The 23,004-nt window shown below is 44.4% G+C and overlaps 1 protein-coding gene across 1 annotated transcript in view; it reads right to left on the bottom strand.

The window, feature by feature from the left end:
• The window catches only part of wdr12 (WD repeat domain 12), a 41,539-nt gene extending 18,648 nt beyond the window's left edge, over positions 1-22,891 (bottom strand). The window contains exons 1-6 of the mRNA XM_085985708.1: positions 22,784-22,891; positions 8,677-8,771; positions 4,267-4,361; positions 3,973-4,079; positions 3,145-3,260; positions 1,505-1,659 (exon numbers count right to left, since the gene is read on the bottom strand). Of these exons, the coding sequence (XP_085841834.1) occupies positions 1,505-1,659; positions 3,145-3,260; positions 3,973-4,079; positions 4,267-4,361; positions 8,677-8,771; positions 22,784-22,824 (609 nt within the window). The 5' untranslated portion in view covers positions 22,825-22,891. The remainder of the gene's footprint in view (positions 1-1,504; positions 1,660-3,144; positions 3,261-3,972; positions 4,080-4,266; positions 4,362-8,676; positions 8,772-22,783) is intronic.
• Between the last annotated feature and the right edge of the window lie 113 nt (positions 22,892-23,004).

Here is a 23,004-nt window from a genome sequence, read left to right as displayed (position 1 = left end):
GTGAAGAGGCTTCAAGGGGATCTCGACAGGCTCAGTGAGTGGTGAGAACATGGCAGATGGAATATAATGTGGATAAATGTGAAGTTATCCACTTTGGTAGAAAAAACAGAAAGGCAGAGTATTTCCTAAATGGTGAAAGATTGGGGAATGCAGATGCTCAAAGGGACCTGGGTGTCCTTGTACATGAGTCACTGAAAATGAATGTGCAGGATCCCATGGCACTATTTTGAAGAAGAGCAGGGGAGCTATCCCCGGTGTCCTAGCCAATATTTACCCTTCAACCAACATAACAAAAACATTATCTGGTCATTATCACATTGCTGTTTGTGGGAGCTTGCTGTGTGCAAGTTGGCTGCCACGTTTCCCACATTACAACAGTGACTCCATTTCAAAAACTACTTCATTGGCTGTAAAGAGCTTTAAGACGTCCGGTGGTCGTGAAAGGCGCTATATAAATGCAAGTCTTTCTTTCTTTCTGATATGTCAGAGCATTGTCGTGCCAATGCACAGCCAGTGCTATATAGTGACTACTATTCCAGTCAGCATGATCAATCTACTGCACAATCATGGAAGACCCAAGGATGATCTTACCCTATTTCCTTCAGCTGTCAGTAACCATTTAGTATAGGGTTTACGATTGTTGGATTAACACACGAGTTATAGTTATAGGATATAGGTGATTAATGTTTTACTTGTTCACTACAGAGTACACTTCCTTTTTCTGATAAATGTTTTTGGTAACTTTTTCGGTGCTTCTGTGCTCACCAGGAGAAGGATTTAAGCAGGGGAACATTTAACATCCAGTCTCAGCAGCAAGCACTCCCAGGAGCAGAAAAATCTCTATCTTTTTCTCCAACAACATACCCAAGTCCCAAAGGCACAAGTCACGCATTCTTTAAGATCAAGACTATTAATGTTAACATCCCTCTGACAAGCAAGAAGTCTGCTTCAATCATCAATGTGGACATTAAGGTCTGGCAATGAGCTACAGAGCATTCTGCGCAATAACACATGGTACTACAAAGTACTGTAGTTGAACATGTTACATGCTGACAATCCCCCAAACAAATGAATTCTACATCTCCATCATGATATTGTGCAAAACGATCAGCTGGACGCCAATCACATAGGAGGGAAAGTTGGAGGAAGTCAATCCCAAAACTCTCTTGCGTACTTCCTAACAAACTGCTAAAAGCCTAAGAGCAGATGACTGGACTGTCACCGGTAACTGTAGGCAGAAAACAACTTATAAAAAAATACCCTCAATAATGATACCAGGACTTCTCAGGTTTGATGCAGTGCATGCAAGATAAAATACATGCATCCTTTATATAGGCATATCAGCTCTTCCCAATCCGCTGGGCTTTTATGGTGCCTCGGAATAGGATCACCAAAACTACTAAACCAGAGAAAGTGCTAGTCTGCAAATCTAGACGGATAGTATCCCAAAGTCATTTATACAAGAAACGACAAACAGCTAAAACCTCTCAATTAATCAACTCACTTTGGTTTTGGTGTTATCCACAGCAATTGACTCCACACTTGCAGCATGTCCTCGACAGGAGTGCAATGCTTTCACTTTGTTCTTTTCCCAGTTCCATTCCCATAAAATAATACTCTGGTCTTGAGAGGCACTGAGCAGCAAGTTGCAGGGACCAACTAACAGAAAGAGCGTGTATAAAGTTAAATAAAACCAGACACCACATTTATAGAGCAAATACACAGCATATTTTACCAAGGAGTGATGGAACATGTGTCCATGTCTTCATTACCCCAGTGAACTCCTGATCATAATCATGCTGCTGTTAGAAGAACAGCAAGCGAAGGCCAGACACGTCCCTACAGAGAGGTAAGATGAATACTGATGTGCTCATGCCCCTTGCAGCAACATTGGAATAGGCCTGAGAGTATCCACCCACAAGAGTGTGTGTGCATGTAAAACTAGGTAAGCAGAGAAAAAATAGGAACATTACCATATATACAGGAAGCTTTGTGCTATCCGGCACCGACGGGACCGAGCTGTTGCCGTTCCCTCAAAACTGCCGGACACACCAGCGTTAATGTTGAAGCATACGGAGATTTTCATTTCCGTATCTGACAACAAACACTGTTGCTTAGCAACAGCTTCTAAACAGTCAGCCCGTACCTTGGAAGCATCTCTCTGAAGCTGTTGCTAAGCTACAGAGACTTTGCAGAGCCTGACTGTTGGAAAAAAAACCTAACAAAACGGCTCCCGATTTTTGCCGGTGGCTCGAGCTTGCCGGACATTTAGCCTCTGGATAACACAAAGTTTCCTGTAGTGCATTTCTACCTGAATTACCAGCAATGTACTCTAATTCGGGCAGGAAATGAGTAATTTATAAAATCTTTCTACTGGAACAATCCAGAGGTCACTGCCTGAACCACAGTCACTCCTTCACATTATGTGTTGCAAAAGTAAGACATCAACCAAGTCGATAAGACAGAAATGAATTTGGCAATGAAACTAAAATGGGTAGATTCAGCATGTTCAAGTTCCAAATAGAAAGTTACTAAACAGTGCATTATATTACACTCCTAACTTCAGTATGTGGCATTAAATTAGGAACTCAAAATCTTGTGTGAACTTCTCAGACCCTAAACTCAAAACATTACAAAGAATTATCAAAAAATATACTTTGTTCTTAAAACATCAGGGGAACTAGAAGAGCTGACCCACTAGTATGAGGAATCAAACTTAAATGCAAAGGTGATATTGCACATTTGATGAATATCATCCCAGAATATGTCTGCCAGCTGCTCAGAGTGCTCGAAGTGCTGAATTTCAAAATTACAGACTGTTACGCAATCAAACCTTATCCCAAATCAGGCAGACTTAATTGAACTAACTACTACTAGCCAACAACCATCAGGGCATTCAACATTCAAGCACTTTACACATTCACCTGTGCTGCAATATCTCTTTCTGCCACAAGAGACTCCCAGCAAGTATCACAATCTAATAAAACTTCCTCTAGTGGCAGAAAATACAATATTGTAATTTACTGGAATGAGCCCTACAGATAATAAAAGAAAATCTGCAGATTTAGATTCTCTAAAAATAGACCCCAAGTGGCCAGAGGTTAGCTGCAGCTACTTGTGACTCAAGACTCTCAAAACACTCACCTTTCCTGATCCACGCTATATCTTTGACTACTTCAGTGTGTCCAGAAAGAACCATGAGTGGTCGGCCATCTAAAGTCCAAATGTGAGCAGTTTTGTCATATGATCCCGTGAGAATCCTGAGAGCGCATAAATTAACCACATCAATGTTTGAATGCTACTGCATTACTCAAAACTAGATAATGAGCTGATGAAAGGGCACTATCTCCAAGCAGAAGTGTTTGGCAAAATACTTGCTTGCAAAGCACAATGGAATGTCGAATGGTATTGAGATGCATCGCTGCGTTACTTGAGCATGCTAATGTAAACAACACAGGTCTCTTCTCCCATCCCAAACACTTTCATAAACACAGTACTCCTCTAAGGAACTGACAGTCTAGGATGTTCTAGAGTGCAGCAAGGGGAAAAGGAAAAGGAGACAGGCAAAGGGTGGAGAATCATTACCAATCCAAAAACATCCGTTTCGACACTGGATAACTTGCAACTGATGAGATTTAGCTCAAGTGACACACTCTATCCGTATTATTAAAAAAAAAAGTGAGCTTCTCCATTGTCGCTTTTATACAAGCTGATTATGTTAGGTGCCATGGATCAGTTAGACCACAGGCCATTCATTGCTCGAGCCACACTGAACGTTAAAAAGTTTGAAAAAGAAAATGACAAATAACCAAGCTGCTCCATAAAGTTTTAAGCGCTGGCGGCAAATAGGAATCACTGGCCCTCACTTTTCAAAAATGCTGTTTAAATTTTCAGCAATGGAATTTATGGCCCGGGTTATCACCATTTTCAAGGGTCCCAGTGCAAAATGGTTTTGATCAATACCGTTCTTACCATTCTCCCTGTGCCTCCACGGCACTGACCCAGTCATCATGAAACAAGCACTCTTCTGGCTGAGGGGCACTGTATCGTTCTACATATTCAATCTCAACCACCTCTTCCTAGTACAGGGAAAAATAGATAACATTAACGTTCTTTTTTCAATTTGGTCACTAACCAGCGACATTTTTTTCCTGTAGTTTTCACACAAAAAAATGTTCATCCTTCAAGCACCAACTTAAAACAACAAACTATAGATGGCAAGTGCTGCATTAATAGATTTCACCAAGCAGGTTTGTGATGACTTACTGTTGAAATGTTTTCCAGTTCCATGTGCTTAACCAGCGGTACCCGTAGGAACTGGCCCTTAACAAGGAAATCAAAGTCTGCATGCTTGTGATTAGCTGCAAGAACAAAAAAGAACTGATGACCTACGAGTTACTTCACATACCCCAGCACACACATAAACAAGGCACTTAACACCCAGACTAATCATTAACCACAACTCTTCCTTAGCTCTAAACTCAGAGGCCATCACACGCAAGTCCCCGAGAACTGAGAAAGGAGGGAGAGAGAAAATGGGGAACTAAAGACCAGTTAGCCTGACATCAGTAGTAGGGAAAATGCTAGAATCTATTATTAAGGACGTGGTAACAGGGCACTTAGAAAATAATAATAGGATTGGACAGAGTCAACATGGATTTATTAAAGGGAAATCGTGTTTGATAAATCTATTCGATTTTTTTGAGGTTGTAACTAGCAGAATAGATAAGGGGGAACCACTGGATGTGGTGTATTTGGATTTTCAGAAGGTATTCGATAAGGTGCCACACAAGAGGTTATTAAACAAAATTAGGGCTCATGGGATTGGGGGTAATATACTTGCATGGATTGAGGATTGGTTAACAGACAGAAAACAGAGTAGGAATAAACGGGTCATTTTTGGGTTGGCAGGCTGTAACTAGTGGGGTACCGCAAGGATCAGTGCTTGGGGCTCAGCTATTCACAATCTACATCAATGATTTGGATGAGGGGACCAAATATAATATATCCAAGTTTGCTGATGATACAAAGCTGGGTGGGAATGTAAGTTGTGAGGAGGATGCAAGGAGGCTTCAAGGGGATATAGACAGGCTAAGTGAGTGGGCAAGAACATGGCAAATGGAATATAACGTGTAGAAATGTGAAGTTATCCACTTTGGTAGGAAAAATAGAAAAGCAGAGTATTTTTTAAATGGAGATTGGGAAATGTTGGTGTTCAGAGGGACCTGGGTGTCCTTGGACACGAATCATTGAAAGTTAACATGCAGGTACAGCAAGCAATTAGGAAAGCAAATGGTATGTTGGCCTTTATTGCAAGAGAATTTGAGTATAAGAGTAAAGACGTCTTACTGCAATTATATAGGGCCCTGGTGAGACCACACCTGGAGTATTGTGTACAGTTTTGGTCTCCTTGCCTAAGGAAGGATATACTTGCCATAGAGGGAGTGCAACAAAGGTTCACCAGACTGGTTCCTGGGATGGGGGGATTGTCCTATGAGGAGAGATTGAGTAGACTAGGTCTATACTCTCTAGAGTTTAGAAGAATGAGAGGTGATCTCATTGAAACATACAAAATTCTTACAGGACTCGACAGGGTAGATGCAGGGAGATGTTTTCCCTGGCTGAGGAGTCTAGAACCAGGGGTCACAGTCTCAGAATAAGGGGTCGGCCATTTAGGACTGAGATGAGAAATTTCTTCACACAGAGGGTGGTGAATCTTTGGAATTCTCTACCCCAGAGGGCTGTGGAGGCTCAGTCATTGAGTATATTCAAGACAGAGATCGATAGGTTTTTGAATATTAAGGGAATCAAGGGATATGGGAATAGTTCAGGAAAGTGGAGATGAGGTAGAAGATCAGCCATAATCTTATTGAATGGTGGAGCAGGCTCGAAGGGCCAAATGGCCTACTCCTGCTCCTATTTCTTATGTTCTTATGACTGAGGACTATGTAGGATGGTAGTGCTGGAAAAAGTAACCATTTTCCACGTTCTGCTTTTGCCACCCGGTGAATTGGTTCAGTTATAGTATGGAGAGATACAGCGGGCCAGAAATTCGCGGCCAAAGGCGTGAGTGCGCTCGGGGTACTCACGCATCTGGCCGTTGGAAATGCCGGCGTTCAGCATGAACAGCGCATGCGGGGAACGCCGGCATTTCCAGACCTCGAGCGCGTGCGACTGCACAGGCAGCGCTTGCGCAGTGAACTTCGTAGATTTCATTCATGAAATCCGTGAGGGTAAGTCCTCAGAAGTTACACTTGAAAAAAGCAAGTGTAAAGTGGTTCATTGGCTGCGGAGGAAGAAACATTTTATCGTGGAGCTTCTGAAATGCAATATTTTTGTTTGGGAAAGGGAGGGAAGTTATTTTAAGAAATTTTAAGTAAGTTTTAAAGTTAAAATTTTTTTTTTTTTTTTTTTTTTTTAAAAAGGGTTTTCAGAACGGTAGGTAGAAGGAGCAATTGTGGCTGTGTGAATGGAATGTGAGAATGAGTTATGTATGTATGTCCACATATATTCCTTTACGTATATGTATGTATGTTTTATATTCCTTTACTAATGTGTATGAATGTATGTTTTTAATTATGATTTTCAAATAAGTTACTTTCTCTGAAAGTCATAATTAAATAATACATTCATACACATAAGTAAAGGAATATATACATAACACGCAAAGGAATATATACAGACATACATACTTTCAGAAGCTCCATGATAAGAAATATCTTCCTCCGCAGCCTCTGGAGCAACTGTACCCATGCTTTTTTCATGTGTAAGTTGTAAGGACTTGACCTCACTGAAAGCATTAATGAAAGCGGCGAATTATACTGCGCACGCGCTGCCTGTGCAGTCGCACGCGTTCTGCCTCTGAACCCCTTCATTCAGAGGGCAGGAAATGCCGGTTTTCCCCAAAAGCACTGTGCATGCTGAAAACCGGCATTTCATCCGGCCAGATGCGTAAGTACCCCGACCGTACTCGCGCAGTTGGAAGGGAATTACTGGGCCAACATTTTACATGTCAATAAAATGAAAAATTTAACAATTGCACGACTTGCCCCCTCGCATCTACGACTGAGGGTCCAAGGAGGTGCATTGCGCAAGAGGTCATCATCGTACGTATCCTCACACTGTTCCCTTTGGGGAACTGTATGAAGTGGTGGAAGGATTTATGGCCGTGATTAACGCTCATTCCATGACCGTAACCATCTTTGAACCAGCCATTAGGGTGGTTAGTCCTATGGCGGGAGGGTTTTACGGGCTCCCACAACCCATCTGAGGGGGGGGGGGGGGGGCCACCAACACCCACGGACGCAAGTATCCCGCTGGATGTCCACCCAGAAGTTAAAGTTGGAACTCCGACTCCACTTGCCGGGACTGTCTGGAGTGGGGTTCAAAACCCTACTCCTTCTGGCCCAGCGGCGGGGATGCTTACTGCTACGCAAAAGGCCCACTTCGCACAAAAGGTGACACCCATACGTTTCCTGCGCCTTTTCCCTCCCCGTGACTGGAGCCCTATGCTGCCATTTCACGTTGCTAATCGGATTGGGCCTTTGTCATAGCGGTAGGATCCCCGCCGTTGGGCCAGATCAGGGTAGGGTTTCGAACCCCGCTCCAGACAGTCCCGGCAAGTGGAGTCGGAGCTCCGGCTCTAAATTCTGGGTTGACATCCAGTGGGATATTTGCGTCCGTGGGTGTGGGTGGCCCCCCCTCCTTGTATAGCTTGTGGGAGCCCGTAAAACCCTCCCGCCATAGGACTAACCGCCCTAATGGCTGGTTCAAAGATGGTTACGGTCACGGAATGAGCGTTAATCACGGCCATAAATCCTTCCACCACTTCATACAGTTCCCCAAAGGGAACAGTGTGAAGACACGTATGACGACGACATTGCTAAATAAATAAATGGAATTAAAAAAATTCTTTTAGGGCTTTTAAAAGTCTTTAAATTGCTTTAATTCTCTTTAAAACTACTTCAGATTACTCAAAATAATGTAAACATTTTAAAAAGTTTATAAAAGTTACCAAAATCTTCAGAAAACTTCCAAAAACCTATTTAAACTGCTGCTTTGCATGTAAAAATCCTTAGCAGCTTGACAGAAACATTGGGGGCGTGTCCAGTGAAACTGAGACCTCAAGGGGCGTGTCTCACTTACACTGCACGCTCCTGGCTTCGCGCTGGCTGCACTCCTGGGCGGCGTGACGTCATACGCTGCCCGGGATTCTTCTTTTTCATTCACCAAGTCCAGGCGTCCCTGGAGCTGATCGTCAGTAGCGCGGGGTAAGTGTAAATACGGGGCTTGCACGCGCTGCAAGCCCCGTTCTGGAATTTCTGGGCCAGCGTAAAGCTTCCTTTACATTGTGCCGACCTTAAAAGAGCACCCCCTACTGCACCAATGTAAATCTTTCACATTTCCCACACCATCCATCGTTGCAATCTCAGTGAAATGGTAGTCTGAGCAGTTTTGTGCTGTGGACCCAAGCCCATTAAGAATTCACATCACAAGGACCTATACATGCCATAAATTTGGGTTAGATTTGAATTTGGAAGGAACGCAGTCCCCAGGAGATTTATCTCATGGAAGAAAAAGGTTTTGGATCACTGAACCTGGCTTATCTCAACAAGTACCGGCTGGCAGACATCAACTGAAACAATTGTCTGGCACTCACAAACGGCATAAACTCACCATATTTTGCTTCCAATAGCTTATTGATGACTTTACTGAGGTCGGTAACTTCGGATGCAGCTGGCACAGAGAATGGTATGTCATCTACTTCATACCTATATGCAGAAACACATGGCTCAGTGTTACAAAGACAGCTTTTTTATTATCAGAAGATTCCCTCTATTTTTTGGCCTCGAGATCATGCACCCACTGCGGTCAAAACATCAGATGTGACCTGGCCCCAGACGGCTTGTACAAATGTTTGTACTGATGCAGCAACTGGAAGCAGAGATAATTCTCCATTGACAACTTTCTCTCCCAACGTGAAACCGTTTCATAGATTCATAAAATCATAGAATAGTACAACACAGGAGGTGGCCATTCAGTCCATCTAGTCTGCGCCAGCTATTTCGAAGAGCAATCCAGTTAGTCCCACTCACCCACACTTTCCCCATATACCTCCAATTTTTTCTCCTTCAGGTATTTATCCAATTCCCTTTTGAAGGCTACTATTGAATCTGTTTCCACCACCCCCATCAGGCAGTGCATTCCAGATCCTAACCACTCGTTACATAAAAAGGTTTCTTCTCAGATAGCCTCTGGTTCCTTTGCCAATTATCTTAAACCTGTGCCCTCTGGTTATCGACCCTTCAGCCATTGGAAACAGTTTCTCTTTATTTACTCTATATCTAAACCCTTCATGATTTTAAACACCTCTATCAAATCTCCTCTTGGCCTTCTCTGCTCTAAGGAGAACCCCAGCTTCTCTAGTCTATCCACGCAACTGTATACCCTCATCCCTGGAACCATTCTAGTAAATCTCTTTTGTACCCTCTCCAAAACCTTCACGTCCTTCCTAAAATATGGTGCCAGAATTGGACACAACATTCCAGTTGCCGCTGAACTAGTATTTTATAGAGGTTTAGCATAACGTCCTGGCTTTTTTACTCTATGCCTCTATTTATAAAGCCCAGGATCGCATATGCTTTATTAACTGCTTTGTTAATCTGTCCTGCCACCTTCAAAGATTTGTGTACACACACCCCCAGCTCTTTCTTCTTGCGCCCCCTTTAAAATTGTACCATTTAGCATGTTGTGTCTCCTCATTCTTCCTACCAAAATGTATCACATCACACTTTTCTGTGTTGAATTTCATCTGCCATGTGTCCACCCATTCCACCAGCCTGTCTATGTCCTCTTGAAGTGTATTACTATCTTCCTCACTGTTTACTACACTGCCAAGTTTTGTGTTAACTGCACATTTTCAAATTGTACCCTGTGCCCAAGTCATTAATAAAAAGAAAAAAGACTTGCATTTATATAGCGCCTTTCATGATCTCAGGATGTCCCAAAGCATTTTACAGCCAGTGAAGTATTTTTGGAGTGTAGTCACTGATGTAATGTAGGAAACGTGGCAGCCAATTTGCACACAGCAAGCTCCCACAAACAGCAATATGATAATGACCAGATAATCTGTTTGTGATATTGATTGAGGGATAAATATTGGCCAGGACAGGACACTGGGGATAACTCCCCTGCTCTTCTTCGAAATAGTGCCATGAGGTCTTTAACATCCACCTGAGGGGGCAGACATCTCATCTGAAAGACGGCACCTCCGACAGTGCAGCACTCTCTCAGTACTGCACTAGAATGTCAGCCTAGATTTTTGTGTTCAAGTGCCTGGAATGGAACTTGAACCCACAACCTTCTGACTCAGAGGCAAGAGTGCTACCAACTGAACCACAGCGGACACTTTATATATCAAAACAGCAGTGATCCTAAAACTGACCCATGGGAACACCAGTGTACACCTTCCTTCAGTCCAAAAAACAGCCATTCACCACAACTCTCTGTTTTCTATCCCTTAGCTAATTTTGTATCCATGCTGCTACTGCCCCTTTTATCCCATGGGCTTCAATTTTGCTAACAGACCCAATATGTAGTACTTTAATAAATGCCTTTTGAAAGTCCTTATCCACAACATCAACTGCACTGCCCTCATACACTGTCTCTGTTACCTTATCAAAAAACCCCATCAAGTTAATCAAACACAATTTGCCCTTAACAAATCTGTGCTGGCTCTCTAGTGTTTCAAAAAGCTTCCCCACCAGTGACATGAAACTGACTGGCCTGTAATTGCCAAGTTTATCCTTCGCCCCTTTTTTGAACAGGTGTGTAACATTTGCAATCCTTCAGTCCTCTGACACCAGACCTGTATCAAAGGAGGATTGGGAGATTGAGGCCAGCACCTCCGCAATTTCTACCCCTACTTCCATCAGCAACCTAGAATGCATCCCATCCAGACCGGGCGACCTATCCACTTTATGTACTGCCAGCCTTTCTAGTACCTCCTCTATCTATTTTTTTTAATCTCATCCAGTATTATTATTATGTGGTCTCCTCTACATTGGGGAGACCAAACGCAGATTGGGTGACCGCTTTGCGGAACACCTCCGTTTAGTCTGTAAGGGTGACCCGGAGCTTCCGGTCGCCTGTCATTTCAATTCACCGCTCCATTCCCACTCAGACCTCACCGTCCTTGGCCTCTTGCATTGCTCCACGGAAGCTCAGCGCAAGCTCGAGGAACAGCACCTCATCTTCCGATTAGGCACTTTACAGCCTTCCGGACTCGATATCAAGTTCAACAATTTCAGAAAATAACCTCAGCCCCTATCATATTTTTATATATTTTTTATCCACACTTTTGGTTTCGGCCTTTTCCTTTTTTTCCCCTCTCTCCCACATGGCAGCTGTCTTTCATTCTGCCAGCACATTTCACACTTCATCTAGAGCCATCCTTTGTCTCTTTACTTGTCCTATTACCATCTCGTCTCGCCTTGAATATCTCTTAACGTCTCCTCACCGCTCCCAGGCCTTCCCTTTTGTTCTTTCATCCCCTCCCCCATTTCCCAGCCCCCTACTTGCTTCTTAATCTGTTTCATTTCCTGCTTTTTTTTCCTCAGTCCTGACAAAGGGTCTTCAACCTGAAACGTTAACTCTGTTTCTCTCTCCACGGATGTTGCCTGGCCTGCTGAGTTTTTCCAGCATTTTCTGTTGTTTTTTCATTATTTACCTTGTTTACCATAGCTTTAGCAAAGTACTCTTCCTTGGTAAACACTGATGCAAAGTACTCATTTAGTACCTCAGACAAGCCTTCGGCCTCCAATAGACCTCCATTTTAGTCCCTAATCAGCCCCACCACTCCTGACAACCCTTTGCTGTGAATTTGCTTATAGAAGACCTTTGGATTCCCTTTTATGTTACCTACCAATCTACTCTCGTACTGTCTCTTTGCCCCTCTTATTTACTTTTTCATTTCTCTGTACTTTTTATATTCAGCCTAATTCTCCCTTGTCATCTGGCATACGCACCCTTTTTCTGCTGCACCATACTCTCTAACTCCATCATCTTCCAGGGAGCCCTGGCTTTGGTTGCCGTCCCTATCCCCCTTGTGGGAATGTACCTAGACTGTACCCGAGCCATCTCCTTTTTAAAGGCTGCCCATTGCTCTATTACATTTCTGCCTGCCAGACTTTGACTCCAATTTACCCAGGCCAGATCTCATCTTGCCATCACCCTGCAGCATTATAACTTGTTGAGGAAAGTAATCTCGCACCACAGCTTGCCGGTGCTCCAATGCACCCTCCCAGGTCCTTATAAGAACATAAGAAATAGGAGCTGGAGTCGGCCATTTGGCCCTTCGAGTCTGCACCACCATTCAATAAGACCATGACTGATCTTCTACCTCATCGCCACCTTCCCGCACTATCCCCATATCCCTTAGTTCCCAAAATTTTATCGACCTGTCTTGAATATACTCAATAACTGAGCATCCACAGCTCTCCAAAGAACTGTTGAGAATTCCAAAGATTCACAACCCTCTGAGTGAATAAATTTCTCCTCATCTCAGGAGGAAAAAGAGCAGGAGAGCTATAGTAATAGGGGATTCTATTGTAAGGGGAATAGATAGGCATTTCTGCGGCCGCAAACAAGACTCCAGGATGGTATGTTGCCTCCCCGGTGCAAGGGTCAAGGATGTCTCGGGGTGACTGCAGGGCATTCTGGAGGGGGAGGGTGAACAACCAGTTGTCGTGGTGCATATAGGTACCAACGATATAGGTAAAAAACAGGACGAGGTCTTAAAAGCTGAATATAGGGAGTTAGGAGGTAAATTAAAAAATAGGACCAAAGGTAGTAATCTCAGGATTGCTACCCAGTGTCACGTGCTAGTCAGAGTAGAAATAGAAGGATATTTCAGATGAATACGTGGCTAGAGGAATGGTGCAAGGGGGAGGGATTCAAATTCCTGGGACATTGGAACCGGTTCTGGGGGAGGTGGGACCAGTACAAACTGGACGGTTTGCACCTGGGCAGGACCGGGACCGATGTCCAAGGGGGAGTGTTTGCTAGTGCTATTGGGGAGGGTTTAAACTAAAATGGCAGGTGGTTGGGAACCTGTGCAGGGAGAAAGAGGAAAGGGAAGCAAGGATAGAAACAAAAGACAGGAAGGAGAAAAGCAAAAGTGGAAGGCAGATAAATCAAGGGTGTAAATCAAACAGGGCGACAGTAAATAATAATTTTAAAAGGGCTAAGAGTGTTAAAAAAACAAGCCTAAAGACTTTGTGTCTTAATGCGAGGAGCAGTCGTAATAAGGTGGATGAATTAGCTGCGCAAATAGATGTAAACGGATATGATGTAATTGGAATTACGGAAACATGGCTTCAGGGTGACCAAGGCTGGGAATTCAACATCCAGGGGTATTCAATATTCAGGAAAGACAGGCAAAAAGGAACAGGAGGTGGGGTAGCATTGCTGATGAAAGAGGAGATTAACACAATAGTAAGGAAGGATATTAGCTCTGATGATGTGGAATCTGTATGGGTAGAGCTGAGAAATACCATGGGGCAGAAAACGTTAGTGGGAGTTGTATACAGACCCCCAAACAGTAATGCTAAGGATGGGGATGGCATTAAATGGGCAATTAGAGACGTGTGCAATAAGCAGTTATCATGGGTGACTTTAATCTACATATAGATTGGGCTAACCAAATTAGTAACAATACTGTGGAGGAGGAATTCCTGGAGTGTATACGGGACGGTTTCCTGGACCAATATGTCGAGGAACCAACTAGAGATCAGGCCATCTTAGACTGGGTATTATGTAATGAGAAAAGATTAATTAGCAATCGTGTTGTGCGAGGCCCCTTGGGGCGGCGCAATCATAATACAGGAAACTGTGTGTTATCCAGAGGCGAACCGTCCGGCAAGCTGGAGCCACCGGCAAAAATCAGGAGCCGTTTTTTATTCTTTTCGTTTCTTTTCTTTGCTTTTTTTGAACAGTCAAGCTCTGCAACAGCTTCAGCTAGAGACGCTACAGAGACGCTTGCCGACTGTTTAGAGGCTGTTGCTAAGCAACGGGGTTTGTTGATTCATACGAAAATCTCCGTATGTTTCAACATTAGCTCTGGAGTGTACGGCAGTTTTGAGGGAACGGCAGCAGCTCGGTCCCGTCGGTGCCGGATAGCACAAAGTTTCCTGTATGATAGAATTCTTCATTAAGATGGAGAGTGAAGTATTTGACTCAGAGTCTAGGGTCCTGAATTTAAATGAAGGAAACTACGATGGTATGAGGCGCGAGTTGGCTAGGATGGATTGGTGAACGTTACTTAAAGGGTTGACGGTGGATAGGTAATGGCAAACATTTAAAGATTGCATGGATGAACTACAGAATTTGTTCATCTCTGTTTGGCATAAAAATAAAACAAAAAAGGTGACTCAACCGTGGCTAACAAGGGAAATTAGGGATAGCATAAGATCCAAGGAGATGACATATAAATTAGCCAGAAAAAGCAGCAAACCTGAGGATTGGGAGCAGTTTAGCATTCAGCAAAGAGGACAAAGGGATTAATTAAGAGGGGGGAAATACAATATGAGAGTAAACTTGCAGGGAACATAAAAACTGACTGTAAAAGCTTCTATAGATATGTGAAGAGAAAAAGATTGGTGAAGTCAAGCATAGGTCCCTTGCAGTCAGAATCAGGGGAATTTATAATGGGGAACAAAGAAATGGCAGACCAATTAAATACATACTTTGGTTCTGTCTTCACAAAGGAGGACACAAATAACCTCCCAGAGATGTCGGGGAACATAGGGTCTGATGAGAGGGAGGAATTGAATGAAATCAGTATTTGTAGGGAAATGTGGTTAGGGAAATTGACGGCATTGAAGGCCGATAAATCCCCAGGGCCTGATAATCTACATCCTAGGGTACTTAAGGAAGTGGCCCTAGAAATAGTAGATACATTGCTGGTCATCTTCCAAAATTCTACAGACTCCGGAATAGTACCCATGGATTGGAGGTTAGCTAATGTAACCCCACTATTTAAAAAAAGGTGGTAGAGAGAAAATGGGGAATTATAGACCGGTAAGCCTGACATCGGTAGTGGGGAAAATGCTAGAGTCCATTATAAAAGATGTAATAGCAGAGCACTTGGAAAAGGTGACAGGGTCGGACAAAGTCAACATGGATTTACAAAAGGTAAATCATGTTTGACTAATCTACTGGAATTTTTTGAGGATGTAACTGGTTGAATAGATAAGGGAGAACCAGTGGATGTGGTGTATTTGGACTTTCAGAAGACTTTCGATAAGGTCCCGCATAAGAGATTGGCATGCAAATTTAAAGCACATGGGATTGGGGGTAAGGTAATGACTTGGATAGAGAACTGGTTGGCAGACAGGAAGCAAAGGGTTGGAATAAACGGGTCTTTTTCCGAGTGGCAGGCAGTGACAAGTGGGGTACCGCAGGGATCGGTGCTAGGAGCTAGGACCCCAGCTATTCACAATATATATTAATGATCTAGACGAGGGAACTAGATGTAATATCTCCAAGTTTGCAGACTACACAAAGCTGGGGGGGCGTGTGTGCTGTGAGGAGGATGCAGAGAAACTCCAGTATGATTTGGACAGGTTGGGTGATTGGGCAGAAGCATGGCAGATGCAGTATAATGTGGATAAATGTGAGGTTATCCACGTTGGTGGCAAAAACAGGAAGACAGATTATCTGAACGGCAATAGATTGGGAAAAGGGGAAGTGCAACGAGACCTGGTTGTCCTTGTGCACCAGTCACTGAAGGTAAGCATGCAGGTGCAACAGGCGGTTAAGAAGGCAAATGGTATGTTGGCCTTTATAGCGAGAGGATTCGAATACAGGAGCAAGGATGTCTTGCTGCAGTTGTACAGGGCCTTGATGAGACCACACCTTGAGTATTGTGTACACTTTTGGTCGCCTTATCTGAGGAAGGATGTTCTTGCCATGGAGTGAGTGCAGCGAAGATTCACCAGACTGATACCTGGGATGGCAGGAATAACGTATGAAGAGAGATTGGGTCGATTAGGCTTATATTCGCTCGAGTTTAGAAGAATGAGAGGGGATCTCATTGAAACTTATAAAATTCTAACAGGACTAGATGCAGGAAGGATGTTCCCGATGGCAGGGGAGTCCAGAACCAGAGGTCACAGTCTAAAGATAAGGAGTAAGCCATTTAGGACTGAGATGAGGAGGAATTTCTTCACCCAGAAAATGGTGAACCTGTGGAATTCTCTACCACAGAAGGCAGTTGAGGCCAACTTATTAAATATATTCAAGAAGGAGTTAGATATATTTCTTAAGGCTAAAGGGATCAAGGGATATGGGGAGAAAGCAGGGACAGGGTACTAAATTTGGATGATCAGTCATGATCTCATTAAATGGCGGAACAGGTTTGAGGGGCCGAATGGCCTACTCCTGCTCCTATCTTCTATGTTTCTAAATGGCCGACCCTTTATTCTGTGACTGTGACCCCTGGTTCTAGATTTCTGAGCCAGGGGAAACATTCTCCCTGCATCTACCTTGTCAAGCCCCTTAAGAATTTTATATGTTTCAATTAGATCACCTCTGAATCTTCTAAACTCCAAGGAATATAGGCCTAGTCTACTCAATCTCTCCTCATAGGGCAATCCCCTCACCCCAGGAATCAGTCCAGTGAACCTTCACTGCACTCCCTCTAAGGCAAGTATGTTTTTCCTTGGGTAAGGAGACCAGAACTATACACAATACTCCAGGTGTAACCTCACCAATGCCCTGTATAACTGTATTAAGACTTCTTTACTTTTATACTCTAATCCCTTTGTAACAAAAGCTAACATACCATTTGCTTTCCGAATTGCTTGCTGTACCTGCATGTTAACTTTCTGTGATTCATTTACAAGGACCTCCAGGGCCCTCCGAGTGCAAACATTTCCCAGTTTCTCACCATTCAAGAAATATCCTGCTTTTTTGTTTTTCCTACCAGTGGATAACTTCACACTTCCCCACACTGTAATCCATTTGCCATGTTCTTGCCCACTCAGCCAACCTGTCTGTATCTCTCTGCAGCCTCTTTACGTCCTTCTCACAGCTTACTTTCCCACTTAACTTTGTATCATCAGGAAACTTGGATACGTTACACTCAGTCCCGTCATTAATATAGATTGTAAATAGCTGAGGCCCAAGCACTGATCCTTGCGGTACCCCGCTAGTTATAGCCTGCCAAACTGAAAAAGTCCCATTTATTCCTACTCTGTTTTCTGTCCATTAACCAATCCTCAATTGCAAACCACCTCTCTAACTTAATTTTGTTTATGTTTTAGCTTTTATCAATACTTTGCTTTGATAGCTGATCTCAGCTCACAGAGGTAACAATACTACACTTAGCCTTAGTGAGCCTGGACTAAAGAGATGGAAATTAGCCAAGGTTCATGTTCCTGATCACTGTCCAGCAACAACTTGTGCTGTGAAATATTTTCGATGAAACAGGATTGGACTTGGCTGCAATGTCCTGTGGACTCCCAACATTTTGACATGAAGAATAACCACTTGGGCCAAGTGCCAAAGGGTAGTCAGTGTCCATGGAACCATGTCCCAAGACTGAGCTAGTGCCATTGGGAGAGGAAGAAAATGAGGGATTTAGATCATAGATTTCAGGCAAGCTAGTTGATGATACACACCAGCAATAGGATAACCAGATAATCCCCTTCCAAGTCTCTAAAAACACCTCCCCAGTTAGCTCCTTTAGCTAGCGCTTTCTCTTCGCCTCCTTCCCCCATCCCACCTGATAGTGCCTGGCTTCCAACTGACAGCTTCTCAGGACATCATACTGAGATGAAGAGCTTGTCAAGAGGGGAATCGGAGTGGATATTTGCATTCCTTCATTTCATGATGCATTCAATCCTTGAGTAAAACAATACTTTTGTTGTGGTCCTTATTAAAATAGAGAGAGTAAACCCAACAAAGATGATGATCCATTAGGAGATTACAAGGCACCCACTTTTCCAATTTGAGAGAGGGCCACATCGAGAAGTCATAAGTCAACTCAATGCTCCCCAGATGACTCAGTGCAAAGATGACAACAGAGAAGGTCATAGACTTGGGCAGCAGTGGGGAAATTGAAAACCAGAGCATGTCAGGAAGGGGCAGAAGGTATGGAGTAAAAGGTAAAGTAATAAAAAGGGCAAAAGCAGGAACTAAGTGTCACAAAACATCTTTGAAAGTTCTCTATCTGAATGCACGTAGCATTCGTAACAAAATAGACGAGTTAATGGCACAAATAACTACATATGGGTATGATCTTGTGGCCATTACAGAAACATGGCTGCAGGGTGACAATGCCTGGGAATTAAACATACCAGGTTATTTAACGATCAGGAAGGACAGGCGGGAAGGAAGGGGAGGTGGGGTGGCTATGTTAATAAAGGAAGGAATCACTGTAATACAGAGAAATGATATTGGGTCAAAAGATCAGGATAATGAAACAGTTTGGGTGGAGATAAGGAATAATAAGGGGAAAAAAACACTAGTGGGCGTAGTCTATAGGCCTCCGAACAGTGGCAACTCTGTTGGACGGAGTATCAATCAGGAAATAGTTGAGGCTTGTAATAAGGGAACATCTATAATTATGGGGGATTTTAACTATCATATTAATTGGACAAATCAAATTGGGCAGGGCTGCCTTGAGGATGAGTTCATTGAGTGTATTAGGGATGGGTTTCTTGAGCAGTATGTAACTGAACCGACCAGGGGGCAAGCAACCTTAGATCTGGTCCTGTGTAACGAGACAGGATTAATTAAAAATGTCCTAGTAAAGGATCCCCTTGGAATGAGTGACCATAACATGGTTGAATTCCATATTCAATTAGAGGGTGAGAAGGTTGGATCTCAAACAAGCATGCTAAGCTTGAATAAAGGAGACTATGAAGGTATGAGAGCAGAATTGAGTAGAGTGGAGTGGGAAAATAGATTAAAGGGTAAGACGATACATGGTCAGTGGTGTACATTTAAGGAGCTATTTTACAACTTCCAAAAAAAATATATTCCACTGGAGAAGAAAAGGGTGTAAAAGAAAAGACAGCCATCCGTGGCTAAGTAAAGAAATTAAGGATAGTATTCGACTAAAAACAAGGGCATATAAGGTAGCCAAATCTAGTGGGAGGATAGAGGATTGGGAAAACGTTAAAAGACAGCAAAAAATAACAAAAAGATTGATTAAGAAAGGGAAGATAGATTATGAAAGTAAATTAGCAAAAAATATAAAAACAGATAGTAAGAGTTTTTATAGTTATATAAAAAGAAAAAGGGTGGCTAAAGTAAATGTTGGTCCCTTAGAGGATGAGACCGGGAAATTAATGGTGGGAAATATGGAGATGGCAAAAACACTGAATGAATATTTTGTATCAGTCTTTACAGTAGAAGACACTAAGAATATCCCAACACTGGACAAACAGGGGGCTAAAGGGGGGAGGAGCTAAACACGATCAAAATCACTAAGGAAGTGGTACTCGGTAAAATAATGGGACTCAAGGCGGATAAATCACCTGGACCTGATGGCTTACATCCTAGGGTCTTGAGGGAAGTGGCGGTAGGGATTGTGGATGCATTGGTAATAATTTTCCAAAACTCCCTGGACTCGGCAAAGGTCCCGGCAGACTGGAAAACTGCTAATGTAACACCCTTATTTAAAAAGGGTAGTAGACAGAAGGCTGGAAACTATAGACTGGTTAGCCTAACATCTGTGGTAGGTAAAATTTTGGAGTCCATTATTAAGGAGACAGTAACAGGACATTTGGATAATCATAATTTAATAGGACAAAGTCAGCATGGTTTTATGAAGGGGAAGTCATGTTTGACAAATTTGCTGGAGTTCTTTGAGGAAGTAACATATAGGGTGGATAAAGAGGAACCAGTGGACGTAGTGTATTTAGACTTCCAAAAGGCATTTGACAAGGTGCCACACAAAAGATTATTGCTTAAGATAAAAAATCACAGGATTGGGGGTAATATTCTGGCATGGATAGAGGATTGGCTATCTAACAGAAGGCAGAGAGTTGGGATAAATGGTTCATTCTCAGACTGGTAATCAGTAACTAGTGGTGTTCCGCAGGGGTCAGTGCTGGGTCCCCAACTCTTTACAATCTATATTAACGATTTGGAGGAGGGGACCAAGTGTAACATATCAAAGTTTGCAGATGATACTAAGATGGGAGGGAAAGTAGTGAGTAAGGAGGACATAAGAAACCTGCAAGGGGACATAGACAGGCTAAGTAAGTGGGCAGAGATTTGGCAGATGGAATACAATACTGGAAAGTGTGAGGTTATGCACTTTGGCAGGAAAAATCGTAGAGCAAGTTATTATCTTAATGGCAAGAAACTGGAAAGTACTGAAGTACAAAGGGATCTGGGGGTCCTGGTGCACGAAACTCAAAAGGTTAGTATGCAGGTGCAGCAAGTGATTAAGAAGGCCAATGGAATGTTGGCTTTCATTGCTAGGGAGATAGAATATAAAAATAGGGAGGTATTGCTTCAGTTGTACAAGGTATTGGTGAGACCGCACCTGGAATACTGCGTACAGTTTTGGTGTCCATACTTAAGAAAGGACATACTTGCTCTCGAGTCAGTACAAAGAAGGTTCACTCGGTTAATCCCGGGGATGAGGGGATGGACATATGAGGAGAGGTTGAGTAGATTGGGACTCTACTCATTGGAGTTCAGAAGAATGAGAGGCGATCTTATTGAAACATATAAGATTGTGAAGGGGTTGGATCGGGTGGATGCGGGGAGGATGTTCCCGATGATGGGTGAAACTAGAACTAGGGGACATAGTCTTAGAATAAGGGGCTGCTCTTTCAAAACTGAGATGAGGAGGAACTACTTCACTCAGAGGGTGGTAGGTCCATGGAATATGCTGCCCCAAAAAGCTGTAGAAGCTACATCATTACATAAATTTAAAACAGAAATAGACAGACAGTTTCCTAGAAGTAAAGGGAATTAAGGGTTATGGGGAGCGGGCAGGAATTTGGACATGATCGGTTCGGATCGGTCATGGCCCTGTGGGTAGCGGAGCAGGCCCAGGGGCCGTGTAGCCTGATCCTGCTCCTATTTCGTGTGTCTAATTCTGTTAGATTCAGGAGATGGTTCTGTGATAGTGGATTGGCGGTTAGGATCAGATCAGCCATGATCTTATTGAATGGCGGAGCAGGCTCGAGGGGCCGATTGGCCTACTCCTGCTCCTATTTCTTATGTTCTTGTGTTCTTATTAAAGATGCACTGTGTAATGTGATGGTCAGCCATGCAGACCGGGAAAGTCCTAGGCTGGATCCTTGGTGTATATTGCATTAACCAATCAACCAAAATGAAGGTAGATGTGTTGCAATAGGCCCGAGTCCCTCAGATTCAGGTGGGGGTCAGTGTAGGTGCTGCTCAGCACTGCTCAGTAACCGCTGACATAGATGAGTTAGACGTGGAATATGATTCGGTTCAGAGTTGGACTGCATCTGGCTTAGCTGTGATGTCCTGTGGAGTTGAATAACCTGGTGGCATTCACTTTCAAGTCTGAGACCGAATAAGGGCCACTCGGGCAAGGGGGTTGGGAATTGAGCCAGCATGGACTCCGGGTCTGGCGGAGAGAGTTCTCTCCCAGCCCTGCCTTTCGATCGATTTCCTTTCCTTTCCAGTTTTGCCTGGCCTGCTGAGTTTTTCCAGCATTTTCTGTTGTTAATTCGGATTTCCAGCGTCTGCAGTATTTTGCTATCGTACTAGAGTTTAAGTACAAGGCCGGCAAGTGTCTGCCGAGATAAAAACAGAAGATGCTGGAAACACTCGGCAGGGCAGGCAGCATCGGTGGAGAATGAAACAGAGCTAACGTTTCAGGTGGATGCCCTTTCATCACAACCCAGGGCAGGGGTCACTGAGCAGCGCCCAGGAGCACCGACACTGAGCCCCATCTGCATCTGAGGGGCTCCGAGGTCTACTGCAACACATCTACCTGGATGTTGGTTGATTGGCTAACACTGCACCCCCAAGGATGCAGCCTGGGACCTCCCGCTCTGCACGGCTGACCATCACACCGCACAGGGTCTGTGAGCTCCGGCTCTGACCATCGCACCGCACAGGGTCTGTGAGCTCCGGCTCTGACCATCACACCGCAGAGGGCCTGTGAGCTCCGGCTCTGACCATCACATCACACCGCACAGGGCCTGTGAGCTCCGGCTTTGACCATCACACCGCACAGGGCCTGTGAGCTCCGGCTCTGACCATCACATCACACCGCACAGGGCCTGTGAGCTCCGGCTTTGACCATCACACCGCACAGGGCCTGTGAGCTCCGGCTCTGACCATCACACCGCAGAGGGCCTGTGAGCTCCGGCTCTGACCATCACATCACACCGCACAGGGCCTTTGAGCTCCGGCTTTGACCATCACACCGCACAGGGCCTGTGAGCTCCGGCTCTGACCATCACATCACACCGCACAGGGCCTGTGAGCTCCGGCTTTGACCATCACACCGCACAGGGCCTGTGAGCTCCGGCTCTGACCATCACATCACACCGCACAGGGCCTGTGAGCTCCGGCTTTGACCATCACACCGCACAGGGCCTGTGAGCTCCGGCTCTGACCATCACATCACACCGCACAGGGCCTGTGAGCTCCGGCTCTGACCCTCACATCACACCGCACAGGGCCTGTGGGCTCCGGCTCACTGAGCCCGGGATCGAGCGCCGCCGCTCACTAACCCGCTGAGGATCGGGCCATGCCGTTAGTGCCCGGGCTTACTTACTTCCTATTCTCGGTGTAAAACCGGGCCTGCACCTGCGCCATGGTGGATGATGGAGTCCCACTGCCCGCGCCTGCGCCGTGCGGATGATGGAGTCACACTGCCCGCGCCTGCGCCGTGCGGATGGTGGCGTCACACTGCCTCCGCCTGCGCCGTGCGGATGGTGGCGTCACACTACCTGCGCCGTGGCCGCCGCGCTGTGACAGCGCTGCTCGTACCACGTG

This window comes from Somniosus microcephalus, chromosome 4 (genome assembly GCF_052327205.1).
Source record: "Somniosus microcephalus isolate GS21.2 chromosome 4, FLI_Smic_1.0, whole genome shotgun sequence".
In the NCBI taxonomy this organism is placed as follows: Eukaryota; Metazoa; Chordata; class Chondrichthyes; order Squaliformes; family Somniosidae; genus Somniosus; species Somniosus microcephalus.
Note: the sequence above shows the minus strand (reverse complement) of the source record. Positions and strands in the feature narration are given on the sequence as shown.